General features: G+C 38.0%; 4 protein-coding genes across 5 annotated transcripts in view; 3 read left to right on the top strand and 1 right to left on the bottom strand.

Annotated features, from left to right (window-relative positions):
- The first annotated feature begins 92 nt into the window (after positions 1-92).
- Positions 93-7,050, top strand: LOC149588289 (eukaryotic initiation factor 4A-I-like). Its single transcript, XM_089862924.1, has 9 exons — positions 93-253; positions 1,108-1,180; positions 1,260-1,392; positions 1,769-1,908; positions 1,972-2,137; positions 3,039-3,292; positions 4,375-4,512; positions 4,586-4,755; positions 6,161-7,050. The coding sequence occupies exons 1-9, from the start codon at positions 225-227 to the stop codon at positions 6,303-6,305; spliced, it is 1,248 nt and encodes a 415-aa protein (XP_089719050.1). The 5' UTR covers positions 93-224; the 3' UTR covers positions 6,306-7,050.
- Positions 7,051-8,485: 1,435 nt separating this feature from the next.
- LOC149588290 (activating signal cointegrator 1 complex subunit 1) lies at positions 8,486-10,254 on the bottom strand. Of its 2 annotated transcripts, none has more exons than XM_089862926.1 (8): positions 9,980-10,254; positions 9,784-9,874; positions 9,635-9,726; positions 9,393-9,571; positions 9,189-9,325; positions 8,983-9,102; positions 8,736-8,919; positions 8,486-8,666 (listed from the first exon to the last, which is right to left on the bottom strand). In XM_089862926.1, the coding sequence occupies exons 1-8, from the start codon at positions 10,128-10,130 to the stop codon at positions 8,550-8,552; spliced, it is 1,071 nt and encodes a 356-aa protein (XP_089719052.1). In that variant the 5' UTR covers positions 10,131-10,254; the 3' UTR covers positions 8,486-8,549. The 2 variants fall into 2 exon arrangements, with proteins under 2 accessions (XP_089719052.1, XP_089719051.1); XM_089862925.1 differs by having other exon boundaries at positions 9,784-9,883; positions 9,980-10,253.
- Positions 10,255-11,440: 1,186 nt separating this feature from the next.
- LOC149588291 (acyl-coenzyme A diphosphatase NUDT19-like) overlaps positions 11,441-26,185 on the top strand; it is a 30,072-nt gene continuing 15,327 nt past the window's right edge. Inside the window, exon 1 of the mRNA XM_089862923.1 lies at positions 11,441-11,777. The gene's annotated coding sequence lies outside the window, so the exon portion shown is untranslated. The remainder of the gene's footprint in view (positions 11,778-26,185) is intronic.
- On the top strand, positions 19,936-25,301 carry LOC149588292 (E3 ubiquitin-protein ligase RNF123-like). The gene is made up of 3 exons (XM_089862920.1): positions 19,936-20,219; positions 20,286-20,475; positions 20,874-25,301. Exon 3 carries the CDS (start codon positions 20,959-20,961, stop codon positions 24,730-24,732), a length of 3,774 nt encoding a protein of 1,257 aa, XP_089719046.1. The 5' UTR covers positions 19,936-20,219; positions 20,286-20,475; positions 20,874-20,958; the 3' UTR covers positions 24,733-25,301.

Here is a 26,185-nt window from a genome sequence, read left to right on the forward strand (position 1 = left end):
TCCGAGTTCGACGGAATATAACCGTACTTTGATCAAGTCCAATTTAAAACTTGTTTATGTTTCGTGGTTTTCTAGTTATTTTAGACGATCGTAGACGTTTTAGGCCTATATTTTAGATTATTAGTCTATTTCCAAAGCGTTACCCCCCCCCGCTCCTCCCGCCAAAGCTGTACAAGTAGTGCAAGCGGATTTTCCTTTTCCAAAAAAAGTTGGATGCGAAGACAATGTCTTATAACTCTTACGACGATTCGAGGTATGTTTTCTTTTAATTTAATTAACCTAATTAAGAAAGATTAATATCGATATTTAAATTAAAATCTGCTCTTTAATCCCGTATTAATTTCCTCTCGGTTTTAACTTTAATTAACGGTATATTTAAGTTTTAAAATCGGCACTCCGTACCGAGGACTTGGTCCCGTGAAATAGTCGGTAATGGCGTGCCGATGTGGCCGAAAGAGCGAAGGCCTTTTGTTGGATTGGTTAACACGTGCGTTTCCATATGCCACTAAGCCTAAACAGCTAATATTCTCATTAAATATTAATCTATTGTAACCAAATTTAATTTTAAATCTTTCAATGTAACCCTATCTACGATTTAAAACTAATTTTTAACCCTAATTCGTGCCTAATTTAACGATATAAGGTAACAAATACCCGGTATCATTTCTTATCCTCCTCAGCTAACCCTCGGTCGGTTAGGCTTAATGAAATGGTGGGAAAAACTGTAGATGGGTTTTTTGCCGGCGTGAAAACATTTAGGCTTAACTTCCTAACATTTTTTCGGCCTTACAAGTTATATAATTATTTTAAACTTGACAAAAGTAATAATTTCAAGGAATTTCATATGAATTCAACTGAGGATTAAAAGTTTAATAAAAAACACAGATCCAAATGACCTTTTAAATGGAGGGGTGGGGTCTTTTTACCCAAATATTTTAACATTGGACCAGTTTTTAAAAATTTTAAACCAACGTGGCATTTTAATTAAATAAAATTCAAGGTCTTTACCCTAAATGTATAATTGCAACTTATTGAAAATTAGTTTGAAACATGTTGAAGTTCATTGCATTTTTGTTAAAGACTTTAAACAATTTTTGTTAATTGTAGAAATGGTCCTGAGGAGCCAGAGCGCCGTGAATATGACGGGCCAGCTGGAATGGATCCTGATGGAATCATTGAGGTTAGTTTAACTTAAAGTTTAACCCCATTAATTTGGTCTAAAAACTATAAAAATAGGCCTAATGTATAAACTCTTATAGAGCAACTGGGAACAAGTTGTCGAGAATTTTGACGATATGAACTTGAAAGAGGAACTTCTTCGTGGTATCTATGCTTATGGTTTTGAAAAACCATCGGCTATTCAACAGAGAGCTATCATACCTTGTATTAAAGGTAAGAAATACTGATTTGTCATTCATTCATTTATTTTATCGGAACTTCTATAAAGCACCAGTCAAGTTTGTAATATTTGTACTGGCCGTAAATCAGAAGGAGATAAAATTTAATTTAGACGGTTCTTAGTGGGTGAGAAATTGGCCAAATATTGGTCTTTAATTTCTCAATCTAAGCTCCGACAATCATTCTTTATCATTGTTTGCTTTTAGTTTAGTATTTGCATTCAAATCTGAGTTTTATCAGATAGATTTCCGCCCCCACCCTTTTTTAACTTGCCCAATAGAGATTAGGCTTAAAAATTAGCCAAGGCTTAACTAAACAACCATATTTTTTCCTGAATAATTAAAAGTATAATTATTTTAATTGTAATTAGGGCTAGACGTAATTGCTCAGGCCCAATCTGGAACTGGTAAAACTGCCACATTCTCAATTGCAATTCTGCAACAGATTGACACTAGCTTGAGAGAATGTCAAGCGCTAATTCTAGCCCCCACTCGGGAATTGGCTCAACAGGTAAATGCTACTCCAAAGTTGTCTTTGAATTTGGGGCTAATCTTCTTTTGAACTCCTGGTTAGATCCAAAAAGTCGTGATTGCTTTAGGCGACTACATGAGTGCGCAGTGCCACGCTTGCATTGGTGGAACCAATGTCAGGGAAGACATGAGGAAGTTGGAAACTGGTGTCCACGTTGTTGTTGGAACTCCAGGACGAGTTTATGATATGATCACTAGGAAGGCTCTAAGTAAGTAACAAAGTTCCCAGTAGTAGACCAAAAGTTGGCTTGGGCGTTTTTAATAGGCCAAAAGCTGTCTTGGACGTTTTTAATAGGCCAAAAGCTGTCTTGGGCCTTTTTAATAGGACAAAAGCTGTCTTGGGCGTTTTTAATAGGCCAAAAGCTGTCTTGGGCGTTTTTAATAGGCCAAAAGCTGTCTTGGGCGTTTTTAATAGGCCAAAAGCTAGCTTGGGCGTTTTTAATAGGCCAAAAGTTGACTTGGGCGTTTTTAATAGGCCAAAAGTTGACTTGGGCGTTTTTAATAGGCCAAAAGTTGACTTGGGCGTTTTTAATAGGCCAAAAGTTGACTTGGGCGTTTTTAATAGGCCAAAAGTTGACTTGGGCGTTTTTAATAGGCCAAAAGTTGACTTGGGCGTTTTTAATAGGCCAAAAGTTGACTTGGGCGTTTTTAATAGGCCAAAAGTTGACTTGGGCGTTTTTAATAGGCCAAAAGTTGACTTGGGCGTTTTTAATAGGCCAAAAGTTGACTTGGGCGTTTTTAATAGGCCAAAAGTTGACTTGGGCGTTTTTAATAGGCCAAAAGTTGACTTGGGCGTTTTTAATAGGCCAAAAGTTGACTTGGGCGTTTTTAATAGGCCAAAAGTTGACTTGGGCGTTTTTAATAGGCCAAAAGTTGACTTGGGCGTTTTTAATAGGCCAAAAGTTGACTTGGGCGTTTTTAATAGGCCAAAAGTTGACTTGGGCGTTTTTAATAGGCCAATTGGGGGCTCTGGCGTTTTTAATAGACCAATTGGGGGCTCTGGCGGTTTTAATAGACCAATTGGGAGCTCTGGCGGTTTTAATAGACTAAAAGTTTGCTTATATTCTTGAATCAACGCTAATGATTTTGTTCTAATTTTTAATTTGAAAGGAACGAACAATATTCGCATTTTTGTGTTGGATGAAGCTGACGAGATGCTTTCTCGAGGTTTCAAGGACCAAATCTATGACGTTTTCCGCACGTTGAGTGAAAGTATTCAGGTGATCTTGTTGTCGGCCACCATGCCCTTGGATGTCTTAGACGTTACGAAACGTTTCATGAGAGAACCCATTCGAATCCTGGTCAAGAAGGAAGAATTGACCCTTGAAGGAATCAAACAGTTTTACATTTCTGTCGAAAGAGAGGTGAATATCTGTTTTAATATTTCTACCCAAGGATGCAATATCCCCTTTGTTCCAAACGTGCCTTGCTGTAGTTATGTTTTCTTAACTTGGACAGTATAGGTTGGAATTGCAATCAAAGGGAGATTAATAAATTTTACTTCTTTTGGTGCCAACGACCAAATGGGACCTCTTTCTTAATGTCCAATGATTTGTGTCACGGTACCTAATGGAACAAACTTAAATATATATATACGAAATTATGCTTGACGAACTTGAATAGGCGAGATTAGGCTTGACGAACTTGAATAGGCGAGATTAGGCTTGACGAACTTGAATAGGCGAGATTAGGCTTGACGAACTTGAATAGGCGAGATTAGGCTTGACGAACTTGAATAGGCGAGATTAGGCTTGACGGACTTTAATAGGCGAGATTAGGCTTGACGGGCTTTAATAGGCGAGATTAGGCTTGACGGGCTTTAATAGGCGAGATTAGGCTTGACGGGCTTTAATAGGCGAGATTAGGCTTGACGGACTTTAATAGGCGAGATTAGGCTTGACGAACTTTAATAGGCGAGATTAGGCTTGACGAACTTGAATAGGCGAGATTAGGCTTGACGAACTTTAATAGGCGAGATTAGGCTTGACGAACTTTAATAGGCGAGATTAGGCTTGACGAACTTCAATAGGCGAGATTAGGCTTGACGAACTTCAATAGGCGAGATTAGGCTTGACGAACGTTAATAGGCGAGATTAGGCTTGACGAACGTTAATAGGCGAGATTAGGCTTGACGAACGTTAATAGGCGAGATTAGGCTTGACGAACGTTAATAGGCGAGATTAGGCTTGACGAACGTTAATAGGCGAGATTAGGCTTGACGAACGTTAATAGGCGAGATTAGGCTTGACGAACGTTAATAGGCGAGATTAGGCTTGACGAACGTTAATAGGCGAGATTAGGCTTGACGAACGTTAATAGGCGAGATTAGGCTTGACGAACGTTAATAGGCGAGATTAGGCTTGACGAACTTAAATAAATTGGTGAATTTTTTGTAGGCCTAATATAGATGAAATATAGGTTTATTAATCTGAATTGTGATTGTTAGGAATGGAAATTGGACACGCTTTGCGATCTTTACGAAACCCTGACTATCACACAAGCAGTTATTTTCTGCAACACGCGGCGGAAAGTAGATTGGTTAACGCAGAAAATGCACGAAAGAGACTTTACGGTTTCTGCCATGGTAATTAATTTTTTTCTCAGTTATTGTTGTAGATCATTATTTAAGATCTAATTGGGATTTGTTCTTGATATAGCACGGTGACATGGATCAAAAAGAACGTGATGTAATTATGCGCGAATTCCGTTCCGGATCTAGTAGAGTGTTGATCACCACTGATCTCTTGGCACGTGGTATTGATGTTCAGCAAGTTTCCCTCGTTATAAATTATGACTTGCCAACAAATAGGGAAAACTACATTCATAGGTAAGACCCTGTCATCTTTGCCCTACTTTTACGTCTGTGTTGTCTTTGTTTGCAAATGGTGATTGGTGTTTGAACGTTTTTTGACCTTTGTGGTCTGTTTTGATATTGGGAGGATTAGGGGTGTGCGGGTAGTGATTTTTCAATTTCGAATCGGGTTCGGGTAATCAAAAATATTGTTTTCGGGTATCGGGGCGGGTACCCGAATTTTTGTCGGGTATTCGGGTAATTAGGCTTAGCCGAAAAATGGTTGTCGGGTAACAGTCGGGTATTAAAAGTTAAGACAAATAGTTATCCGGGTGGGTACCCAAATGTTTTTCGGATAATTAGGGTTAAATAAATAGATACTTCCTACAAAAATTCCCTTCAGTACAATATTTTTACAGTTATATCTGAATTGAAGTCAATTCTAGGTTCTTCAATGTATTATATTTTTAATTTATTTCTTTGCGATGCTTTCTCTAACTTTTGGTTCCGCTTTCTCCTTAACTCTTAGTCTTATTTCAACACAGAATACTGGCAATGGGATGATATAGGTGTGTCGCGCTGCGTGCGGTGATTCTAGTCTTTCTCAGAAAGAAACTATCACCTTATGTGAACCATATTTTACCTTGAAACAGTGTTTCCAGGCATTTCTTCATTCTTAAAAATTCCGATTCTTTTTAAACTGGACAGTGGGTAGTCCCCTTTCACCTCTGATTCCCATTTTCGTACCCGCGAATAACCCGACAACCGTTTCGGCTTGATACGGGTAATGGGGGGGAGTATTTTTTACTACCCGAGTAGTTTCGAATAGTTGGAAAAGTCATTGTCGGGTATCGGGTCGGGTACCCGCCCCGATACCCGAACGGGTAATCTTCGGGTATCGGGTACCCGCACACCCCTAGGGAGGATTTAAGCTTTGATTTGAGGAAACCTTGGCCAACGTGTTTCTTAATTCTGCACGGTATCGCCTATTTTTGGCCTACTTTTTTTCCAGGGTTTCGCCTATTTTTGGCCTACTTTTTTGCACGGTTTCGCCTATTTTTGGGCTACTTTTTTGGCCTGTTTCGCCTATTTTTGGGCTACTTTTTTGGCCGGTTTCGCCTATTTTTGGGCTACTTTTATGCACGGTTTCGCCTATTTTTGGGCTACTTTTATGCACGGTTTCGCCTATTTTTGGGCTACTTTTTTGCACGGTTTCGCCTATTTTTGGCCTACTTTTTTGCACGGTTTCGCCTATTTTTGGCCTATTTTTAATACAAATAGGTTTTTACGCGGAAGTTTGGGAAACTTTGGTTCTATTATGAATTGTTTTGCATTTTTAACACATTTAAACTGGGTGTTTTTTGCACTTAACTCTGGCTCTTTATTGCAATGCAATTAAACAAATGGTTAAATGAGTGTTGCCTTAATATTTTCCAATTAGGATTGGTCGTGGTGGTCGATTTGGTCGTAAAGGTGTGGCCATTAACTTTGTCACTGAAGAAGACAAACGTACCTTACACGATATTGAACAGTTTTACAATACCCAAATTGAAGAAATGCCTATGAACGTGGCTGATCTGATATAAATCAACTCTAAACGCAAAATTAATAAAAAAAAAAAGAAAAAAAAAACCTTTCAGACGTTTAGACGGAGAGATTTTTTTTTTTGCGCTAAAAAAATCATTGATAATGGAAATAAACAAAATTTAAAAAGTTTCTTTTTGGGAAGACGTTAAAAAATATTCGTTCAATATTTAAAAAAAAAAAAATTAAAAACCAGAAAAAAAAAATAAGCAAAAACCGTTTTTTAATAAAAAAAAGAGAAGGGGGAAATTTAATTAAAACCTTCCTTAAGGATGAAGGGGGGGGGGGAGATCCAGCTTTTAATTTCGTGACCTTTTGACCCCTTTTTTATAATAACTCTTATGGTATCATCCCCTATTTAAAAATTCCTGATTAACACAAACCAGATTAATTAATATCTTCCGAAACTTAATTATTAATTAATTAATTAATGACTCGTTAGGGTTAAAGTTCATTAAGTTCCCCCCTTTATTTAATTAGAACGGTTATTTTGCCTTGTAATTATTTTTGCCCCCCAAGAAAAAAAAAATCCCCCTAAACTTATTATTTTTTTGTTGTTTTTGTCGCTAAAAAGTGGGAATAAAAGTTGCAACGCGTTGAATGAATTAAAAAACATTTAATTTTGTCTTTGTTTCCCTCGCGTTCCGTTCCCACTTAATTTAAATCTTTCATTACCGCTCATTTATATATAACGAGTCTGTGGAAAAAAAAATAAATCTTTTTTGAATAAAAAATTAAATAAAAACAGTTGGACTTGACAAATAAACACACACACGGAACTAAGATTAAAAAAAAAAAAAATTGAAAAATTAATAACAAAAAAAATACCTATCCAGACCTATTATTTAATTAATTTTAATTGACATGTAATTATAATAATATTAATTAGGAATTAGGTTGATTTGATAATAAATTTTTGTCAGAAAATTTATTTTTTAGATTTTTCAAAAATATTGGGGGGGGGGGGAATTTTAGGCCTGTGGGGGTACCCGGACTCAAAACTCGTTCATCTAGGACTCGAACGGGTACCCGGACTCGAAACTCGTTTATCCAGGACTCGGAACGGGTGCCCGGACTCGAACGGGTACCCGGACTCGAAACTCGTTCATCTAGGACTCGAACAGGTACCCGGACTAGAAACTCGTTTATCTAGGACTCGAACGGGTACCCGGACTCGAAACTCGTTTATCTACGACTCGAACAGGTACCCGGACTCGAAACTCGTTCATCTAGGACTCGAACAGGTACCCGGACTAGAAACTCGTTTATCTAGGACTCGAACAGGTACCCGGACTAGAAACTCGTTTATCTAGGACTCGAACGGGTACCCGGACTAGAAACTCGTTTATCTAGGACTCGAACGGGTACCCGGACGCGAAACTCGTTTATCTAGGACTCGAACGGGTACCCGGACTCGAAACTCGTTTATCTAGGACTCGAACGGGTACCCGGACTCGAAACTCGTTTATCTAGGACTCGAACGGGTACCCGGACTCGAAACTCGTTTATCTAGGACTCGAACGGGTACCCGGACGCGAAACTCGTTTATCTAGGACTCAACCGGTACCCGGACTCGAAACTCGTTTATCTAGGACTCGAACGGGTACCCGGACTCGAAACTCGTTTATCTAGGACTCGAACAGATCCTCGGACTCGAAACTCGTTTATCTAGGACTCGAACGGGTGCTCGGACTCGAAACTCGTTCATCTAGGACTCGAACGGGTGCTCGGACTCGAAACTCGTTCATCTAGGACTCGAACGGGTGCTCGGACTCGAAACTCGTTTATCTAGGACTCAAACGGGTGCCCGGACTCGAAACTCGTTTATCTAGGACTCGAACGGGTACCCGGACTCGAAACTCGTTTATCTAGGACTCGAACAGATCCTCGGACTCGAAACTCGTTTATCTAGGACTCGAACGGGTGCTCGGACTCGAAACTCGTTTATCTAGGATTCGAACGGGTACCCGGACTCAAAACTCGTTTACCTAGGACTCGAAATGATACTCGAATCCTCGGACTCGAACGGGTACCTTGGCCTAAAATTACCTGAGCTGGACGAGTCCATTTTTCTTTAGCAACTAATAAAGTTTTTCTCAAAAGGGCAAACTTAACCATGCTGACTCTATAACAAGAGAGAATCCTAGTTGGTCGTGACTTACTTATTGTAGAATAATGAAAGTCAAGAGTTCAACAATTATTTATTTATTTAAAAGAATATATTTTAATATTAAACAGTAAGTTTATTAATTAAGGTCTATTTTAGAGGAAACTGCGTAATAACCATCTTTACCGACAGAATGGCGATTTGAAATATGAATCGTATTTACATTAGTTTGTGCAAAATCGTAATCAACGAACATCTGAATTAGTTAAAATTATTTCATTAATTAATTAACTCATATTAAATGGAAATATTATAAGCTATTTACTTTCAATATTTTTCTAGCGTCAAAGGTTTCTCTGGGTTGTTTCTTTCCACCCTCATCTTGTTGTTGCGGCCTTCTGAATGTCGTGTTCATGATGGTTAAATGCAGTTTAACCCTTTCATATTGCTTCTGCATTAAACCACTTGTCATAAAGTTTTGGACCAGTTTATCGGCTAAAGTTTGGAGTCTAAATGCAAAAGATGAGTTTATTAATTAATTATATAAATTAAAATTAGTAAAGCATACTTACTTTTGAGATCCATCGACACATTCAACTTTAGCGTAAAGAACGTCAACTTCAGCAGGATCGTCATTCATGTATTCTATTCCCTTTATTTGAACTTTGATTGGTTTTCCCTTGAAGATTTCCCTGTTGAAGATTAATTGTTGGTTTAATTCAATTAGATTAATTCATTAATGATATTAAAATGGTAAAAAATTATTTCAATCTTTTACTCTATTATAGAATCCTTGCATTGTTGAAGTATTTTTGCAGCAGTGTCACGTTCGTGTTGATTGAGAAGGACTAATGTTCCTAACGTTAAATGAAGTTTTTCTGGAATTTGGAAAATATTCTCCTCAATTCCACGATCCTTATAAAATAAAGGAGAAGTTATATATAAAGGTTCAATCAAAAACCCAAGTTCTATTCTCACTCACTCCGTGACATTTACGCAAAACCTCTTCTTTGAATTCCAAGAAACCATTCTTGGACTTTGAATCATTTAACGGAATTGATACAAAGTGAGTAAATGCAGTTTTTTGTCGCGCTGGCTCAATTATGGAATCAATTCGAATTTTAACTGATTCAATACTCTTGCGAGTTGGTCCCTGAATAACTTTAAATGTCAAATTAATTTCAAAATAGATGACAACAACGCCAAAATAGGTGAAATTTATACTTATTTCTTCAGGATTATTCTTTATATTAATCTTGGTTTTAGTTTCACTTTCTAATCGTTTTTTCACCATTCCCCTTGACCCAATTATTAGCCTATTTAAGTCACAATTAGACACTGCTTAAACTAATTTAATTCAGTACTTAACTTACCCAAAAAACGCGGATGGTATGGGTAAAACTATTCTAAACAAACCATTGTCTACTTCAGTTATATCAAGGTTTTCATCAATATTTTCATCACCTTCCATGTCTTTATAATTAGATTTAAAGGTAGGACAACATTAGTGTTCGTTTGTTTCTTTGTTTTGTGTTTGTTTAATATTTTTAATTAGTAAATAATACCAACCACAAATATCATCTTCGTAGTGCTTATAAATAACTTGGTCTCTAGTTGTATTTATATCTGTAGAAGCGTTAGGCTGAAAAATCGGGTTAACTGTATTTTTCCTGAAACATCTTCCTTCAATCCAAACAACGGGTGGCGAAATAACATCCATAATTTAACTGTAGAATTTGGTTAATTAAAATTTTAAATGCCTAGATAACCTAAATACACGCGTGTCTTTGTATACACGTGTACGCGCTAAGCCTAACTTCATATGATGAGGTTGAAGGTCAAACTTCGCGCGCGCCAAAATTTGAACGAATCAAAACAAACGCACGTGACCACAAGAGTCGCCTATTTTCAGTTTTAGGCTTAAAGCAAAGAAGTTTTATTTGAGTTTTAGGGTAAATGATAATTTGTATTAAAAAAAAAAGCATAATTTAAATAGTCAAGGCCGCGTAAGAAAATAAGTAGGTATTATTTACAATATTTCTTTTTTTCCCAAGGACTATCCTAAACAAGATAAAATTAAATTTGACAGAAGATCTATTCCATTATAAACTTTGACAGCTAAATCCTTGACAAACCTCTACTAATTTATGCCTCCTTTTTTATTTAAGAAATATTATGAATACTTCTATAATTGCAGTACGAATATATTTTATTTCCACGTGTATTAGGGTCAATAGAAGATTAAAAACAGAATTAGCAAAAACTTTATTAAACCAAATCGGAGATTATAAAACAGCCCCAAAGGCGTAACGCGTAGTTTTTTTTCCAGAAAATTTATGTTTTTAGGGACAAAACTGGAAAAAAATGTCAAAATTTTTTTACCCGATAATTATCGGATGCCGAGATCGCTAATTGAGGTTATGATAATTAACTTTTATAACTCGAGCCCTACTTAAAGTTCAGATTTTTCAGACCCACATAAACAGCCCCGCACAAACAAAAAGGTTAGACTAATTTCAATTACGAGAATATTATACCAATTTCATTTATTTACAATGAAATATTTGTCGGAAAAAAACTTTTTAAAAAAAGATTCAAATTATCGATAAACATTGGACGCGATATTTATTTATTATAATAATCGATTTGTACTTTTCGTCTATTGTATAAAATTTATATCATTTATGGTATCAAGAATTCCGATTAAAAATAAGGTAACGTATAAAAACATTATAGGCCAAATTAGAGGGGTCGCGTACTAACCCACAAAAATCGTTTCTTAAGTTCTTGTAAAATATCAAATTATTTTCATCGCTTCTCGGAGACAATAATCCTATATAACTATCCAGCCCCTCGGTTTAAATTGTATAAAAAATTATTTAGGTTTTTTGCAAGGTTTTTAGGGTCAAGAAGAGCATTTTAAATTATCTGTCGATTATTTCTTTGAAATTTAGTTTCGCAACTAAAACCTGTATTTAAAAAAAATTTAAAAAGAGAGAGAGAGAAATAAAAAAAAACATTCTTTTGTAGGTAATCGGATAGGGCCGGGGCATCCCCCGTGGAGGTGAAAGTGACTACGTCACGCGTCATTGGAGGATGGAGGGAGGGGGAGGAAGAACACCACCAACTTGTCCCCCGGTGGGTCACTACTTGCTTCGACGTACTCTGTCATTTCTGGCGCACACGTCGAGGTCTGAGGAACAACAGCGCTTCCTAGATCGTTCGTAGTCTCGTGTTTCTTTCGGTTTCCGACTTCTTAACGCGACGGTTTTAAAGTTTATTTTAATTGAAATTGACTGATTTTAAGTTGCGGGACTCTTAGTTTTTTCGGCAGTTGTAATCTTCGAGGGAAACAGAACATCAATCGGTAAGCTCAAAAGTATTTATTTTTTATTTTTGGCGGGAATTAGCGGGTGATGGAAGTCTTTTTGGCGCGTACTAGGTCAAAGGTTAACTCGCGTTGTTTATTTTACGATGGATTTTATTGTGGAGTTATGTTAATTTTGTTCAGCGATAGAGAAATTAGGTCAAAGGTTGCGTTATACAATTTGAGACGATGGAACAGTCTAATTTAAATATTAGAATTAGGTCAAACTTATGCAAAAATAATCTGGTTTTCGTGGTTGTTGCGATGTTGTGAGGCAACTAAAGGGTTCAGGTTATGTTTTGGGCAACGGTGAGAATCAACAGCGATCAGCAGGTGTAATATATACTAGATTAAACTTGATTTGGGTCTGATACGTTTTTGATCGAATTATTTTTTCTGAACGCTATTTTTGGCCTAAATTGGTGACAATTGAAAATGCGGTTGAATAAGTTAATTCAGATAATGATTTTAATGTTAAATCACTCTAATGCCAAACATTAAATATTAATTTGTAATGAAAGTAAAGTAACCGCGCAAAACTTTCAACTCTAAACAAGAAAACATTTTCACACCTTTTTTTTTATTATGTGGGGCCTTTTTAGTTTGAAATTGATTTGCAAGCGACCTTGGGAGAAAAGGAAGGGGCCCCACTGGGGAAGTTCCCGCAATTTTATCAACAGGCGGGAGGGGGTCGGGTTGTATTCTTTTTCTTCTTCTTGGAAATGGAAAGAACCTCTCTTGGTCTTGGTCTTCTTGGACACTCAAGGTCAGAATATAATGTGGATTTGTGGGTATGGTAGGTAGCATTATCTCCCTTTCTTATCTTTAAAGCAGCTGATGATTTGAAAGGGGGAAGGAACCCCAATACCCTCGCTGAATAGACCCTTTCTATTGAAAAAGGGGGTGAGCGGCCCCTTAGTATTGGGACATACAATGGGGGTTGATCTCATGACATCTCTGCGTACGTGCTCTCGTGATACAAAAAGACTACAGTGCAGAGACTATATAAGTAACCCTACTTCGCTGTAGTTTGATATAATGGACCACCAAAAATCCCCATGCTTTATCTATGGGACGCTAAGCCTAAAATCTGTGAATTTTTTTTTCTTTAGCATTACGGGGTGTGGGTTCTTTCTTATCTAGAAGGGCCTACCCTACTGTCCCTCTAGAATGGTCTTCATGGGACCGTGAGTGCAGGTGCTAAAAAGCATGCTAAGTTTTACCACGTGTCTTTGCCTGCTTATATCCGACTAGCTTGTAGATCCTAAAACCTTGGAGATTTCTTTGGTGCATTTAAGTTTAGGGATAGGTCGGAAATCAGCCGTGAAATCGCGATTCGAAAATGGAATTTCCCTTGTTATTTTTATTCCAGATTTTGTTAGTAGATTTCGCGATAATTTTCATGGGTTTTTCCAATTGATTATTTATTTCGCGTCGTATAGAAGGTTCTAGTAAAATCATATCGAGAACTTAAGAAGCGAGTATCCGATGGAATGTGGCTTAATATCTCTATTGTTGGCATTTAAAAAAGGCAGTCTCACGCGTAATCATTTTAGTACAGTCAAAGGTACAGCCGTGTACACCGATTACGCTAACAGCCTCACCCCTATGTGTTGGTTTCTCTGTATGTTATTTCCGAAATGGTCTATTATATAAGAAAGCCATTGCGACCGAGCCTCGTTCATTTGTGGCATTTTTATTCATTTTTGGCGCACTCGTGAACTTTCTCCGACTGACCTGGCCGACTTTCCCTTTTATATCAAGGTGTGATAAAAGATCAGACGCCTCGGGCCGCGCGCGCGAGTTTATGTAACTTTCGATTCAAAACTAACTGGTTTCCGATAACCGTCCCTTCAAAATATTAGTGGCGCGTGCATTCTTTTAAAGTGACTGTGACACGAATTAGAGTGGTATGAAGAGGGGAGGAGAATAGGAGATACGGGCACGTAACGTCAATATTGGTAGTTAAATTAAATTGTATGTCCTGAGCTGATGACTTCCAATATGGTCAACAAACCGAGGTGTGACGTCAGGAGAAAGTTTTTAGTAGCAAACTATACATCCGCAAAAACGGGGGGAGACTGCAATATAGTCTGCTACCATGAGCTTTCTCGTGACGTCACACCCTCCTATCTCTTACCTCGGTTTTGTCGACCATATTGGAAGTCGTTAGCTTAGGCCATACAATTTAGACTACCAATATTGACGTCACATACAAGTAGCTCCTCCCCTCTCAGTACCACTCTAACTATCTCAGAAGCCTTAGCGTGACGTCTATTTGCTCCTAGAACCAAAGCGGTACCGAACATGGCCGCCAACTGCCAAAGCTAAGTCCCTGACGTTTTACACATGCACTGACGTCACAACTGAGATACACATGATCTTAGCCAAAAGGCCGAGAAGCCTGAGATAACAAAGAACCCTTTAAATTTGCTCACTGTGTGACCAGTGGTGTGACGTTTTTACCCAAAACTCTGATGTCATCGTTATTACATAAATTCAATTAGCATTATTGTATGCTGTATAGTTTTTGGGGAGTCCATGGCTTTCGAACGGAGTTGAAATATAGTGACTGCGTGTATCGCTGTCACTTTAAAAAATCGTTTTTGGGGATATTTTACAAATTTTTTCTGTTAATTTTCATAAAATCTTTGAAACGATTCTCGTCCAGGGAAATTTTAATGGAACGCGCGGGAGTTCAGAATATTACGTGATGGTTTTTCTTAATTTTTTTAACGAGAACAATTTAATAATTTTTTCGTTTTGCGGTTTGTTCCGCCAAAATAATTCGGGTGACGTTTTACGTGTAAAATGCAAAAGCTTGAAGGAGAGATAAGGGATGGAGTAGAACTATAAACCCCCTAGTCTGAACCCCATCTACGTAACGGTAACAAAGTCCTCCCAGCATGCTCAGCGACTCGGCGTTTCGGTAGGGTCGTAGGTACGGAAACGTCGAGGATGCCACGTGTGGCTTAAAAATTTAGCTAGTTCTCATACAAATACAATGGCGCTACGCTGCAGATCTTAACAATCTCAAACCGAAGGGTAGGAGCGTGCGGGAAACTTTCATTGCCGTATATCGTGCCCATCATTATTACCACTCCATCTTAGCTCTTTTCTCTCTGGCGAAAGTAATGCCAATGTTGAAATATTTTTGTTGAAGGCGATCCGCTCATTGTTCGGATTTATGGGAACATTTTATTTATATTATCAATAACTCCCGTAAGTTGGGAAACTGGCTCAGTTTGACCTGACCTTTATTTCATTATTGTTACGTATGAATGAATATTTAATGTCACTGCCAAATTAACGCGTTTCCTTTCTCTATATTGACATATTGACCATGTAATTGATTAAAATTACGGTCAGCCTAATTTCGAAACGCTGTGAATGGCAACTGCATGAATGTTCCCTACGTTGGTCTAGTTTTAAGTTGGGTAGTACGTTGTTGTTTAAAGTAAATTTAAAGTAATTTAATCGACGTTGTCAGTCTTTAAGTTTAAGTACATCATGTAATAGTTGTGGAAGGGATAATTGGAGGATGACATTCTTAAAACTTGGTTATGTAACATGATTCATCATCCCAGTTTGTTTGCTCTCCTGCTCATAAAAGTTAATTCAGATGGACTAGGGTGAATTCTATAACTGTTTGGTAGTACTAAATCCTCGGCAATCAAGTAGACACAAACCTTGATTATCTTTACGTGGGACAAAAATTAATCAACAAGCGCATGTGCCTTGGAAATTAAATAGTTAAGCAGCGCCAATAGAGTAATCATGAGGGAACTATTTACATGGTGTTTCGTATGTGGTTCGGTTTAGTAACCTTGCTAATAATAAATGTAAAATGTTGGGAAGAATCACGTTACAATTACCCCACCCCTTTGTGGTACGCTTAGAAATAGAACAATTTGGGCTTCGAAATCCTCGAAGGAAGTTCCTGGAAATTTCCTTAAACTAGTAGCAAAAGCCGATTAGTCTTCACATTAGCATTATCCGCTTTTGGTAGTAATAGTGTGTGAAGCAAGTGGTACTAATAATTAATTGATTTTAAACATTTATACAAAGTAAGCGCGCGCGATTAAAATTGATCAGGGAAAAAAACTGGTATCTAAGAGATCCGATTAAATCCTTTTAAAATTAGCGTTACGTCGTTAAAATTCTTGGAAAATTTCACTTTCGAAAGTTATTTTTCATCAATTGGATTCGCTGTAATAAAATATTTCCCAAGGAAACTGAAAACTCCCAAACTGACTCATATTTAATGTTGTCTAAACGACCTAATTCCGTAAACTTATCAATTTAAATTTTGTTAATAATTTATAGTGCGTGAAAGTATACATACGTAAGTTACTCGTGTTAGTATTTAGTAATAAAGAGATATAGTCAAGATAAATCTAATCTTAAATCGTAATTTTGCGCCGATTTCAAATGCAAATGAAACGGGGTTGTTTTTATCGTAAAATCATTTTGAATGGAAATATTATCGCAACAGTTTTTTTTCCTTAATTACATCCTTATGGATTTTATCAAGTCGGAAATGAAATAGACATTAATGTCTATTAAATCGCTAATTAATTCGATACGGGGTCTAATGATGACTGATTATATCGGGGATCTTACGGAAAGATGGTAAGATGAAAGTGGAGCGCTGTTACCCCATCACTAAAAATTTTATAAATTTATTTCCTCTTGCTTGTTGAAAAAATTAAAATAGGTTAAATTTCGACTATTAGAAAGTTTTGTTTATTATTTAATGATTTATTTATTTTTATTAACATATTTTTAATGGTATTTATACAATGTTTATTGTCAACCATAAACAATGATGACGGAAATATATATATATTAATTTTAATTGTATTTTTCCTCTTAAATTTAATGATGTTGAACAAATACGGTGGTTATGTCTGTCCTCACAGCCCAGGAAACTTTGTCCTTAAAATAAGAAGCACTTGGGTGCTAAGGGATATACATATAAATTTAGGGAAATCTAAACAAGTTGGGAAACTAAAATAAACCTCTCTGTGCTAGTCGAGACGCAATTAAGAGATTTTTCATAAATAATTAAATAATTATGATTGATATTAATTATTTTAATCGTCATTAATTTAGCTTAATTATAGTTAAATCGTTTTAATAAACTTTATTCCTAAAATAATTTTAAACGTAGCTATTGTTGACGTTTGAATTCAAGCGTATGCCTATTCAACAATTTTTGGAAATTTAGCTTATATAAAGAGATTGGTTCACTATAAATGATAAGAATAGCCGCAATTGCGACAACCTTTGGTGGAAGCCCTTCCATTGGGAGGCTAGACGTTTCTCGTAACCCTAGCAGATCGCCGCGTACTTCTAACCTTAAAGATAATGGAGTAGAAGCCAAAAATTGCTTTCTGCGAGCACGTTACTTTGTTCCGATTTGCCAACTGCGAACGTGGTGACAGACACGCACACAGATACGTCCAGTGTTAATACCTCTCCGTGACGTCATCGTCATTCGGAGAGGTAAAAAGCTCCTGACTACAAGGTGTGATCCCTCGTGTAGTCTTTGAGCGGCTTATTTCCATTTAAATAACCGGTTTATCAATTTGGCGAAACAAGGTCTCCCCCGAAGGACGGGTATTTTCAATATTTACACGCGTCTAGAGACATAAACCTTCGGGTATTTTAGTTTGTTTTAAATAAATTTTACTCGTAAACCTTGGAATTAAGGGTTTGGTAATTCAATCTCGTCGGTCGGAAGATTTTCTTTGAATATAATCAATTATTATAATGTGAAATTGTCTTTAATGTATTCATAAGTTTATAAGATATATTCCATAAGTTCGTCACTGGTCATGAAGTGAATGAGGTAGGTCATAGATTCGAGGTAAAGCGACGCCTGGTGACTCGCTGTCAAAGGCGAGACCAAATAGGACTAGATGGACTGTAAAATTAACCACAGAGTGTAGGACTTCAATTCTCGCTTGTCGTTCTCGAACTAGCTCGAGCTGTAAGTCTCTTAGCATTACGAAGTATAAGAAGTGACATGCTTATCGAAAATACATTATGAACTTGTGTGTATTCAGTCATCACCCGATTGAGTTGTAAACCTAACTCGGAGAGAAGCGCTAATTAAGTTGTAGTATTTAAAGGAATACACCGCTTGAGAAAAAAAATTTTCTTTTTCAATCGAAAGAGCTTATAAAATAATGAATATCGTAAATTGGAACCATGTTTCTATCTACAATATTAAAGAAGACACAAGCAATTAAGTAATAAGAGTAATGTATGGCACTACGCGTTAGGCTTTCCCGCCAAACACTCACTGGGGAGTACCCCCTATTGGACAAACGAACACATGAGGTGGTACTAGTCGTCCAATAGGGGTACTCCCAGCGAGTGATTGACGGGAAAGCCTAACGCGTAGTGCCATCCATTACTCTTATAATTTAATTGCTCGTATCTTCTTTAATATTGTAGATAGAAATATGGTTCCAATTGATAATATTCATTATTTTATACGCTCTTTCTATTAATAAAGAAAAAATTCTAGCCGGTATTATCCCTTTGAGTAAGACTTAGAGGCTGCTAGGTGTTGGTAAGGGTTCCCGCTAATATATTCCGATTTGAACTTATTTAGAAATACCGGATATATTATAAAACCTAAGTTTAGCATTGAGATCGTGCGAGAAGGCTAATCAAATGTAGGAATGTTGACTCTCTCTCTCCATAACTAATTTATTATAAAGTTTTGCGTTATTGGCACCTCCACGCTTTTGACAGTATAAAGTTCTTAATGCGACTGCCATTACTCTATACTCACGATTGAATAAATTTGAAAAAGGAATTTTTTTCTTTGGCTTATGCTTCGGTGGTGGTTAGATTTAGTGACATCGGGGAATGAAACTTGGCAGCAAAGCCATGGGAGGGTGTGTGACGTCACGAGAAAGTTCGTAGTAGCAGACTGTATATTATAATCATTAAGGGACTTGGACCAGAGCGAGAAATAAGAATTGTTTTTAAAAAACAGGACATTAGGCAAGTGGCCCCTCTGGCCTGGAATAAACTGGTCCATGACCATTGTCCATTGACCAGGGCACGTATAGTCTGTTAAACTAAACAAGTGGATAATTAAAATATTTGAGTTGAATTTTCTTGGTGGTCCCGTGAACCATTAACCCCATGCGATTTAATTTTAAACTGGACCAGACAATTTGAAAACTGGTCATTTACCCTGTGCCTTATTTCCAACGCTGACTTGGACTTATCTCCTAAATTAAAAAAATAACCTCAAATAATAGAGTGGCTACCTTTTCGGTTTTAATTAAGAATCCAAATTTAATTTTGAATTGAATTTAAAATATTCATTGACCCGGTCAAACAGAGTTTAAATTTTTCCAAGAATTAATGAATGCATTCTAACGAAAGTGATATTTATTATTATTATTATGAAATTATAAATTTATCCGGCCTAACCTATTTAAACTTAAATGACAATGTAATGATCTGTTATATTTATTTTTAATGGGCATTAGCCAGTGTTTAACTTTTTACGTCGTTCTAAATTCGTTCAATAGCTCTTGACATGAATCACCCGCCGGTAGATACGCTCTGTTTATCCCTTGTCTAACGACTGCCAAGTCTAAAAGAACAAACACGAAGCATTCATTGTTCGAAAAACAGAACCGAAAGTGAATATTACCTTTTTTTTTTATTTGAGTAGTGACCTAGGCCTCCTGACTTTCGAAATCCCCTCCAGATTTTATGTTTAATTTGCTATTGAGAATTTTTTATTTATTTCAATGTTGAATAGCAAAGTTTTTTATTTATTTCAATGTTGAATAGCGAAGTTTTTATTATTATTAAAAGAAAACCTGTTTTCAAAATGGGTGTTTTTAAACCCAGGCTTAGCTAAAATTTACCCCAGAACGAAAGCTGATAGTTTAAGAAATTTTCAGCTTTTTCGTACCGCCCGCCATTTTTGTATCCAAAGGGTTTTTGGCGCATTTTAATTCGGACGTGAAATATCCCGCCATTTTTATATTCAAGAGTTTTTGGCGCATTTTAATTCGCGCGTGAAATATCCCGCCATTTTTTTATTCAAGAGTTTTTGGCGCATTTTAATTGGCGCGTGAAATTTCCCGCCTTTAAAGTACTACACGTGGTAGATAGAGATGGTAGCATAGTGCATAGTGTTCTAATGTCTATGGATGGTAGTGTCTTATGAAATTTCCCGCCTTGTATCCTCTCCCGTCTTTTGGCGCTACACCTCGCGCCATCGTACGGTAAGAACTGGGGTTACGCGAAGCTAGGCCATCCATCGAATGTTCCTAATCTCGTACGACTTCATTCGCGTCGGAACGGGATTTCCTCATTAAGAAATTTTAATTATATCGTTAAAATAAACGAATAAAGTCCAAAATTATTTAAATTTAACTAAAAATATTTATAATTGAGGTAAGAGTTGAATTGAAAGCGCGTTTTCTGGGCGATTTTTTGTAAGAAGAAGTATGTTTTTGGCAGGAAACCTGTTTCTATGATCAGGGCCATTTTAAGCCTTGCCGATTTAAAAATATTTTCGAGGACAAAGGAGAGACTTCTTGTAAATATAGAATAGTAAGTTTAAAGGCGGAACAGGGAAGTTTGATTAAAACGTCAAAATGTTGAAAATAACGTCGACGCTAAAATGAAAAATTTCAACTGAGATATAGAGGTATTTATATAAATATCTTAGCCTTATACCTTTTATGGGGGTTTAAAGGGTTACAGACACCAATTTAAGTTCTCCCTTCCCCCCCCTCGTGTTCGTTCCTAAATCAAAATTCTGCGATATTTTTAAATTTTGGGATCTTTCTGTATGTAATAATTTTAACGTGTTAAATCATTAAAATAAATACCTTATAAGTTTGCAGTATACAACTCGCGATTGTGTCGCTAACCCTTTAAATTCCTCACGAGGGGCAATTCACTCTATTAATTAAGCGGAATATGTTTCAATTGAGATATTTTCAATCTTAATCTCTGGTACGTGACTTACCCCTCGAAATGTATGCCAATTAAAATCAAGTGTGATCGAGTCTAGTGTATGATTATCACTCTTTGAAATTAAAGGTCAAATCATCCATACTTTGAAAAACTCGCGAAATTGAAATACCGTAGCTGAACAAAAACTTTGCGCGTTTAAATAAAATTCAAAATGGATTACACTTCAATTGGTGAATATCCCTGGAAAAATTATTTAGAAGATGACGCCCAAGACTGGAGCCGTCGCGTCCTTTCCTACGTTTACTCGGACTCAACCCTAAGCGACGGGACGCCCAGCTTGCGTCCCATGAACACTGACTTGTCCTTAGACAACTTGGACGATTACATCAACTTTCAATTGGAAACGGCCATCGCGCGTTCAAGTCCCCCGACGCACTTCAAAGGGCGTTTAGGTCCCAAGCACGTCATGTTCGACGTCTCCAGCAACGTCGGCAGTTTAGTCATTGATAAAGATCGTTTGGGAGTGTCTAGTCAAAGCAACTTCAGTTCTATTCGCGCTAATTGTTGCGTCTTCGAAGGCAAATGGCAATACGAACTCATGTTGGGTTCTAAAGGCGTCATGCAAGTCGGTTGGGCCACCATTAATTGCAAGTTCTCTCAAGAAAAGGGCATCGGAGATACGCCCGATTCTTACAGTTATGACGGTAATCGCGTGCAAAAATGGAATATGGTAACGTCGAAGTACGGGGAACCTTGGCTGACTGGTGACATCATCGGATGCACCATCGATCTGGATTATGGGAAATGTAATTTTTACCGGAATGGAAAATGGTTGGGCGAAGCATTTGATAAGATCCGGACCGGTCCCGGTTTGGCCTATTTTCCGGCTGTCAGTTTGGTTTTAAACGAGAATCTCGTGGCTAATTTCGGTGCCCTGCCCTTTAGATACCCCGTTCCCGGTTACTCTCCCCTGGAAGATTTACCCTTTGCCGAGAAATTAAAAGCCAGTAAATTGTTAATCTGGTTGGAACGTTTCTTACCGTTCTACGATCAAGATAACAGCAACGCGGACGTCGTTACCAATAAACAAATGATTCCCGAACATCACGGTTGGATGCATTTACCCGAACGCGGAAAGAAGGCCAGTATGTTGCTGTTGGTGACGCCCTTGATGCAACATTTGGGACCCTTGCTGGCGTCTCCCTATATCACGGAAGCTTGTTTCCTGCCGTTTTTATTTAAACTATGCAATATCGAAGCGAACGCCTTCAAGGAATTGCCGCAAGTCGATCACGTCAAACGGAACGCCAAGGTACAAGCCTTGTTGGATATCATGTGGACTTTGATGGACACGAACGAAATCGGGGAATGTTTGGAGCACCTGGTCGTGTCCTTGTTGATCGGATATCGTTTTTCGCAATCGACCGTTTCGTTTTACTATCAAAATTGCTATTTATTGCTGACCTTGGGCGTGTTGCAACACGAAAATACTTGCCTGTACTTGCTGCAGAATGTTCTCTTTGATAAAACGAAGTTCCCCGTCTTCTTGGAGGTCAAACCTTTGGATAATTGCGTCTTGGAAGAGATCATTCCTACAATTTGGTATGAAACTGGCAAAGAGATTTTATGCGAGGATGAACTACAGCGCAAAGCGGCTTACAAGAGATCCTACGAGAATTTGGGCAAACGCATCTCCCATTTGCAAGCTATTCAATTCGCGATATTGCAACAATTATTTCGGACTTCGTTCAAAGGCGAGCAGAGTTGTCGTTCAATTTTCTTGGCCAAGTTCTCGGATTTCTTGAAGGAAAATTCGGGTGGAAGTCGGATACCCATGGTCCATTTATGCCCACTCTCTGTTGCCTTGGCCTTCTTTCATCATTTAGTCAAGTTACTTAGACAACATCTGGAATGTCTTAAAGGGACGCATCACGGCAACGACGCAACCTTCATCGCCAAAGACAATCTCTACGTCCCCACGGAGGTCTTTTACAACGGTTCCATAAATTATTCCGATATCCATCGCGTCGGTGGCTTGCTAAGTCATTTGCAAAAGTTGTACCAGGAAGAATTGAAAGCCGCGGCTAAGAGTCGGTCGTCCGAGGCCATGGATACTTCAGACAGTAGGACGAGTACCCAAGGGGAGAAGTTGGAAACGTTTAATTATCACCATCCTCAAAAATTGGCTGAATCTCACTTGGCGCGACGCGACAAGGACGATTACGAAGTACTTATTGAGCTCTTAGACGGAGTCATTAGACACTACGTCATATCGGCTCATAGACAGTTGGAAAAGATGTGCGTCGTCCGCGAGTCGATGCAGGAATACGTTATGGCCTTGCAGGATGTCGATTCGCGTCTGAGTACTTGCGAAACGGAAGTAATGCCCGCGCTCTTACAAGCCCGGGAAGTTTTCACCAAGAAACTAAATGAACAGTCGCGACACTTTGCTTGGGTTTGCGCCGTTATTTATTGCGAAGATACCCGGGACGATATCTACTGGCTTCTACATATTGTCCTCAGGACGTTAGATCAGGCGTCCCAATCGGGACCTTTCTTCGCCTTTGTACCGGATTTCTACGTGGAAGCCTGCATTAAAGCCTGCAACGCTCTCAGGTCCTTTTTTACCATATCGTTACCGGTTGAAGAGCTTGAAGGATGGGACGAGACTCTGGTTCAATTCGGGTCCTTTTTGGCGCATAATTTCGCCAATGCCAGGATAGTCAATGCCGACTTGAAAGATAGTCTGGTGCAAGCTTTCGCCGCCTTCGTCTGTCATCCGAATACCCTTAAAGCCCTGGAGAACATGCCCCTGTTCACGCAGTTGACCATGGTCAAGGCGTTGCTTCAACCGTACGAGAATCGGGCTTGGGCGCAATCCAATTGGATACTGGTCAGGTTATGGAAAGGGTGCGGTTTCGCCTTCAGATACACCATTCCCCCGCATTTGGTTAAACGTCTGGGCGTTAAAGCCCGCCAAAAAAACGAAGACATCTCAAATAACCATCACCGACCTTGTCCATCGCCTTTATTTCAAAAGCAAGTCACCGATTGGCTTAGAGAGCATCCCGACTCGGCCTCAGTTTTCTTAAGCAGTATTTTAAACCAACTCAATTGGGCTTTCTCGGAATTCATCGGAATGCTGCAAGAAATCCAGAACGCCACCAACCGTCCCGAACGAGTCTTCATTGACTCCAGACAGTTGAAGATATGCGCCACCTGCTTCGACTTGGCCTTGGCTCTTCTTAGAGTCCTGGAAATGGTCGTTCACTTGGACCCGGAATTACTAACCAATTGGAACCGACCCTCGGCCGAAATACTTCTGACGCGACTTTGCCAGTTGTTATGTCAAGTTTTAAACCGCGTCACGTCACGATTCGGTTGTTTCGAATTGGTGGTCAGTATGGATATCCCCGGATTGGAAACCGTTAACCATTTCCCCATCTTGGTCGCCGTAGCCGGCATATTACTGTCTTTGGTCGATAATGGTTCCAGTACCAGTCAAGAACGAGCCATTAAAGCCCTACTGGCCGAACCCAGTTTCTTACCAGCGTCCTTGGATTTTTTACTACCCGAAGAAGAGGACGCGACGACGCCGTCAACGTCTTCTGTTGGGACGGTACCGGCAACGATTAAACCGTATTTTAGTCTTAGGAATTACTCGGAAGTTAGTCGGGAGGAATTGGATCAGTTTCGAAGAGTGGCATCGATCTTACACGCTCGTTACAAGTTAGCTCAACAGGAAGAATCTAATTGCGTCGTAGACGAAGAGACTCTGTGTACCATTTGTTACGCTAACCCCAAATCGGCCACGTTTCAACCTTGCGGTCATCAGTCCTGCCGTTCTTGTATATCTCTGCATCTTTTGCATCAACGGGACTGTTTTTTCTGCAAATTAACTATCGTTGGCGTTCTATCGTTCGCTGGTGAAATTATTTATCCGGGAAATACTGGTGCTAATGCCGCGAATAATTCGAAAGGATGACTCCAGTTATGACTTTAATTAATGAATTAATCAAATTAAATTTATATTAATATTAATTATTATTTAAATTAGTTACAAAATTATAAAACGAAACAAATGACCCCCCCCCCCTCTTCTCAACGTATTTCTTGAAATAGCTTCGTGTAATTTATATAAATATATCAAATTAATTTAAGTTATGTTACAATTATGAACTTAATTTTTTTCACGAATTATCGACGGTCGATTCGTGACGTTTATAGTGACGTTTTTTTTGGTCGCGTTTGCACTTGTAATGAATTACGAATGACATTAGGCACTGTGATAACAAACAAATGAAAAATAATCTTAACAAATACTAATATAAGTACGGAGAGATTTAGAGAATATTAATTACTAGTTATAATCCCGATTTTTTTTTTTTTTTAATTCATTCAAATTCCGGTAACAAATTTTTAAGAGAAAAAACATTTTAAGATAATGATTTTTTTTTTTTCGATTTTTAGTTGTATTTTTTTTTTCTTGAAAATTTTTACGTCAAGGCTGTAATTTCTGTAAATTTTTTATTAAATTGTTAAATACGCAAATCATTAACGGGAGTTATTCCTTCAATTTTTATTTGCGCGCGCTACAATTTATTTCCCGCCAAATATAAAGCTCAGCGCGCGCTATAATTCATTTCCCGCCAAATATAAACCGCAGCGCGCGCTCTCTCGCGTGAATTTTCATGGATGGCGCTAGGTTTCCCGCCAAAAACATTTTAATCTCGGAAATGGCATCTCCCTTCCTTTAACAGCGTTAAGCTTAATAGGAAATTAAAGCGGGGTGCTGATAGCGAATGAAAATGAATGAAAACTAGGCCTAGACCTAAATACTAGTAAAAACTCGTTTATTTCAGGAATTTCTTTTTTAAATGCCTTCAAGGTAGACTCCTAGAGAAGTTTAAGTTTTGAGAAAAATAGGTGACGGGTTTTTGCAAAGTTCAACGGGCTGCGAGCGCTACCCCACAACCTCTTCCCTTTGTGTTTATAAAAGTATTTTTCGTAACTACGGGGTTATAAAAAGAAATACGATGGAAGAACAAAACATCTTACGAAATCGCCCACCTTGTTTCACTGCAGTGATTTTCACAATTTTTTTTATTTCATTCATTTCAAGCCTCTTTGCACCCAATAGCGTTTTAGCCCCCTAAAAGCCGTGTACTCCCTAGTACTTAACGTTAATATTGATTGAAACTAACCGAGCAAGCCGCTAAAATAGTTTAGGAGCGATATCGCAACTTCCGATTTAACTCATTTTTAGGTTAAAAGGTTTCTTCACACCTTTTACGCAAATATGCACTAATTTGAATATAAAAAAATAATTATGATAGATTTTAAAAGTTCAAGAGTTTACTTCTGACCATCGTGAAATTACAAAGGGGATGTTCACTCGGAACAGTAGGGAGTTACAAAGAGGGTAACCACTCTTGGTA

Source organism: Phalangium opilio, unplaced genomic scaffold, assembly GCF_054372755.1.
Source record: "Phalangium opilio isolate 3A_F unplaced genomic scaffold, DU_Popi_V2 ptg000662l_1, whole genome shotgun sequence".
Taxonomy (NCBI): Eukaryota; Metazoa; Arthropoda; class Arachnida; order Opiliones; family Phalangiidae; genus Phalangium; species Phalangium opilio.

Excerpts from the sequence above, each read along its gene's own strand:
- LOC149588292 (XM_089862920.1), top strand. The coding sequence starts at position 20,959 with ATGGATTACACTTCAATTGGTGAATATCCCTGGAAAAATTATTTAGAA.
- LOC149588289 (XM_089862924.1), top strand. The coding sequence starts at position 225 with ATGTCTTATAACTCTTACGACGATTCGAG. Across the intron at positions 254-1,107 it reads AACTCTTACGACGATTCGAG|AAATGGTCCTGAGGAGCCAG; the intron begins GTATGTTTTCTT and ends TGTTAATTGTAG. Across the intron at positions 1,181-1,259 it reads ATCCTGATGGAATCATTGAG|AGCAACTGGGAACAAGTTGT; the intron begins GTTAGTTTAACT and ends AAACTCTTATAG.
- LOC149588290 (XM_089862925.1), bottom strand. The coding sequence starts at position 10,130 with ATGGATGTTATTTCGCCACCCGTTGTTTGGATTGAAGGAAGATGTTTC. Across the intron at positions 8,920-8,982 it reads TGTGTCGATGGATCTCAAAA|ACTCCAAACTTTAGCCGATA; the intron begins GTAAGTATGCTT and ends TTTTGCATTTAG. Across the intron at positions 8,667-8,735 it reads ACGCTAGAAAAATATTGAAA|ATGTTCGTTGATTACGATTT; the intron begins GTAAATAGCTTA and ends TAACTAATTCAG.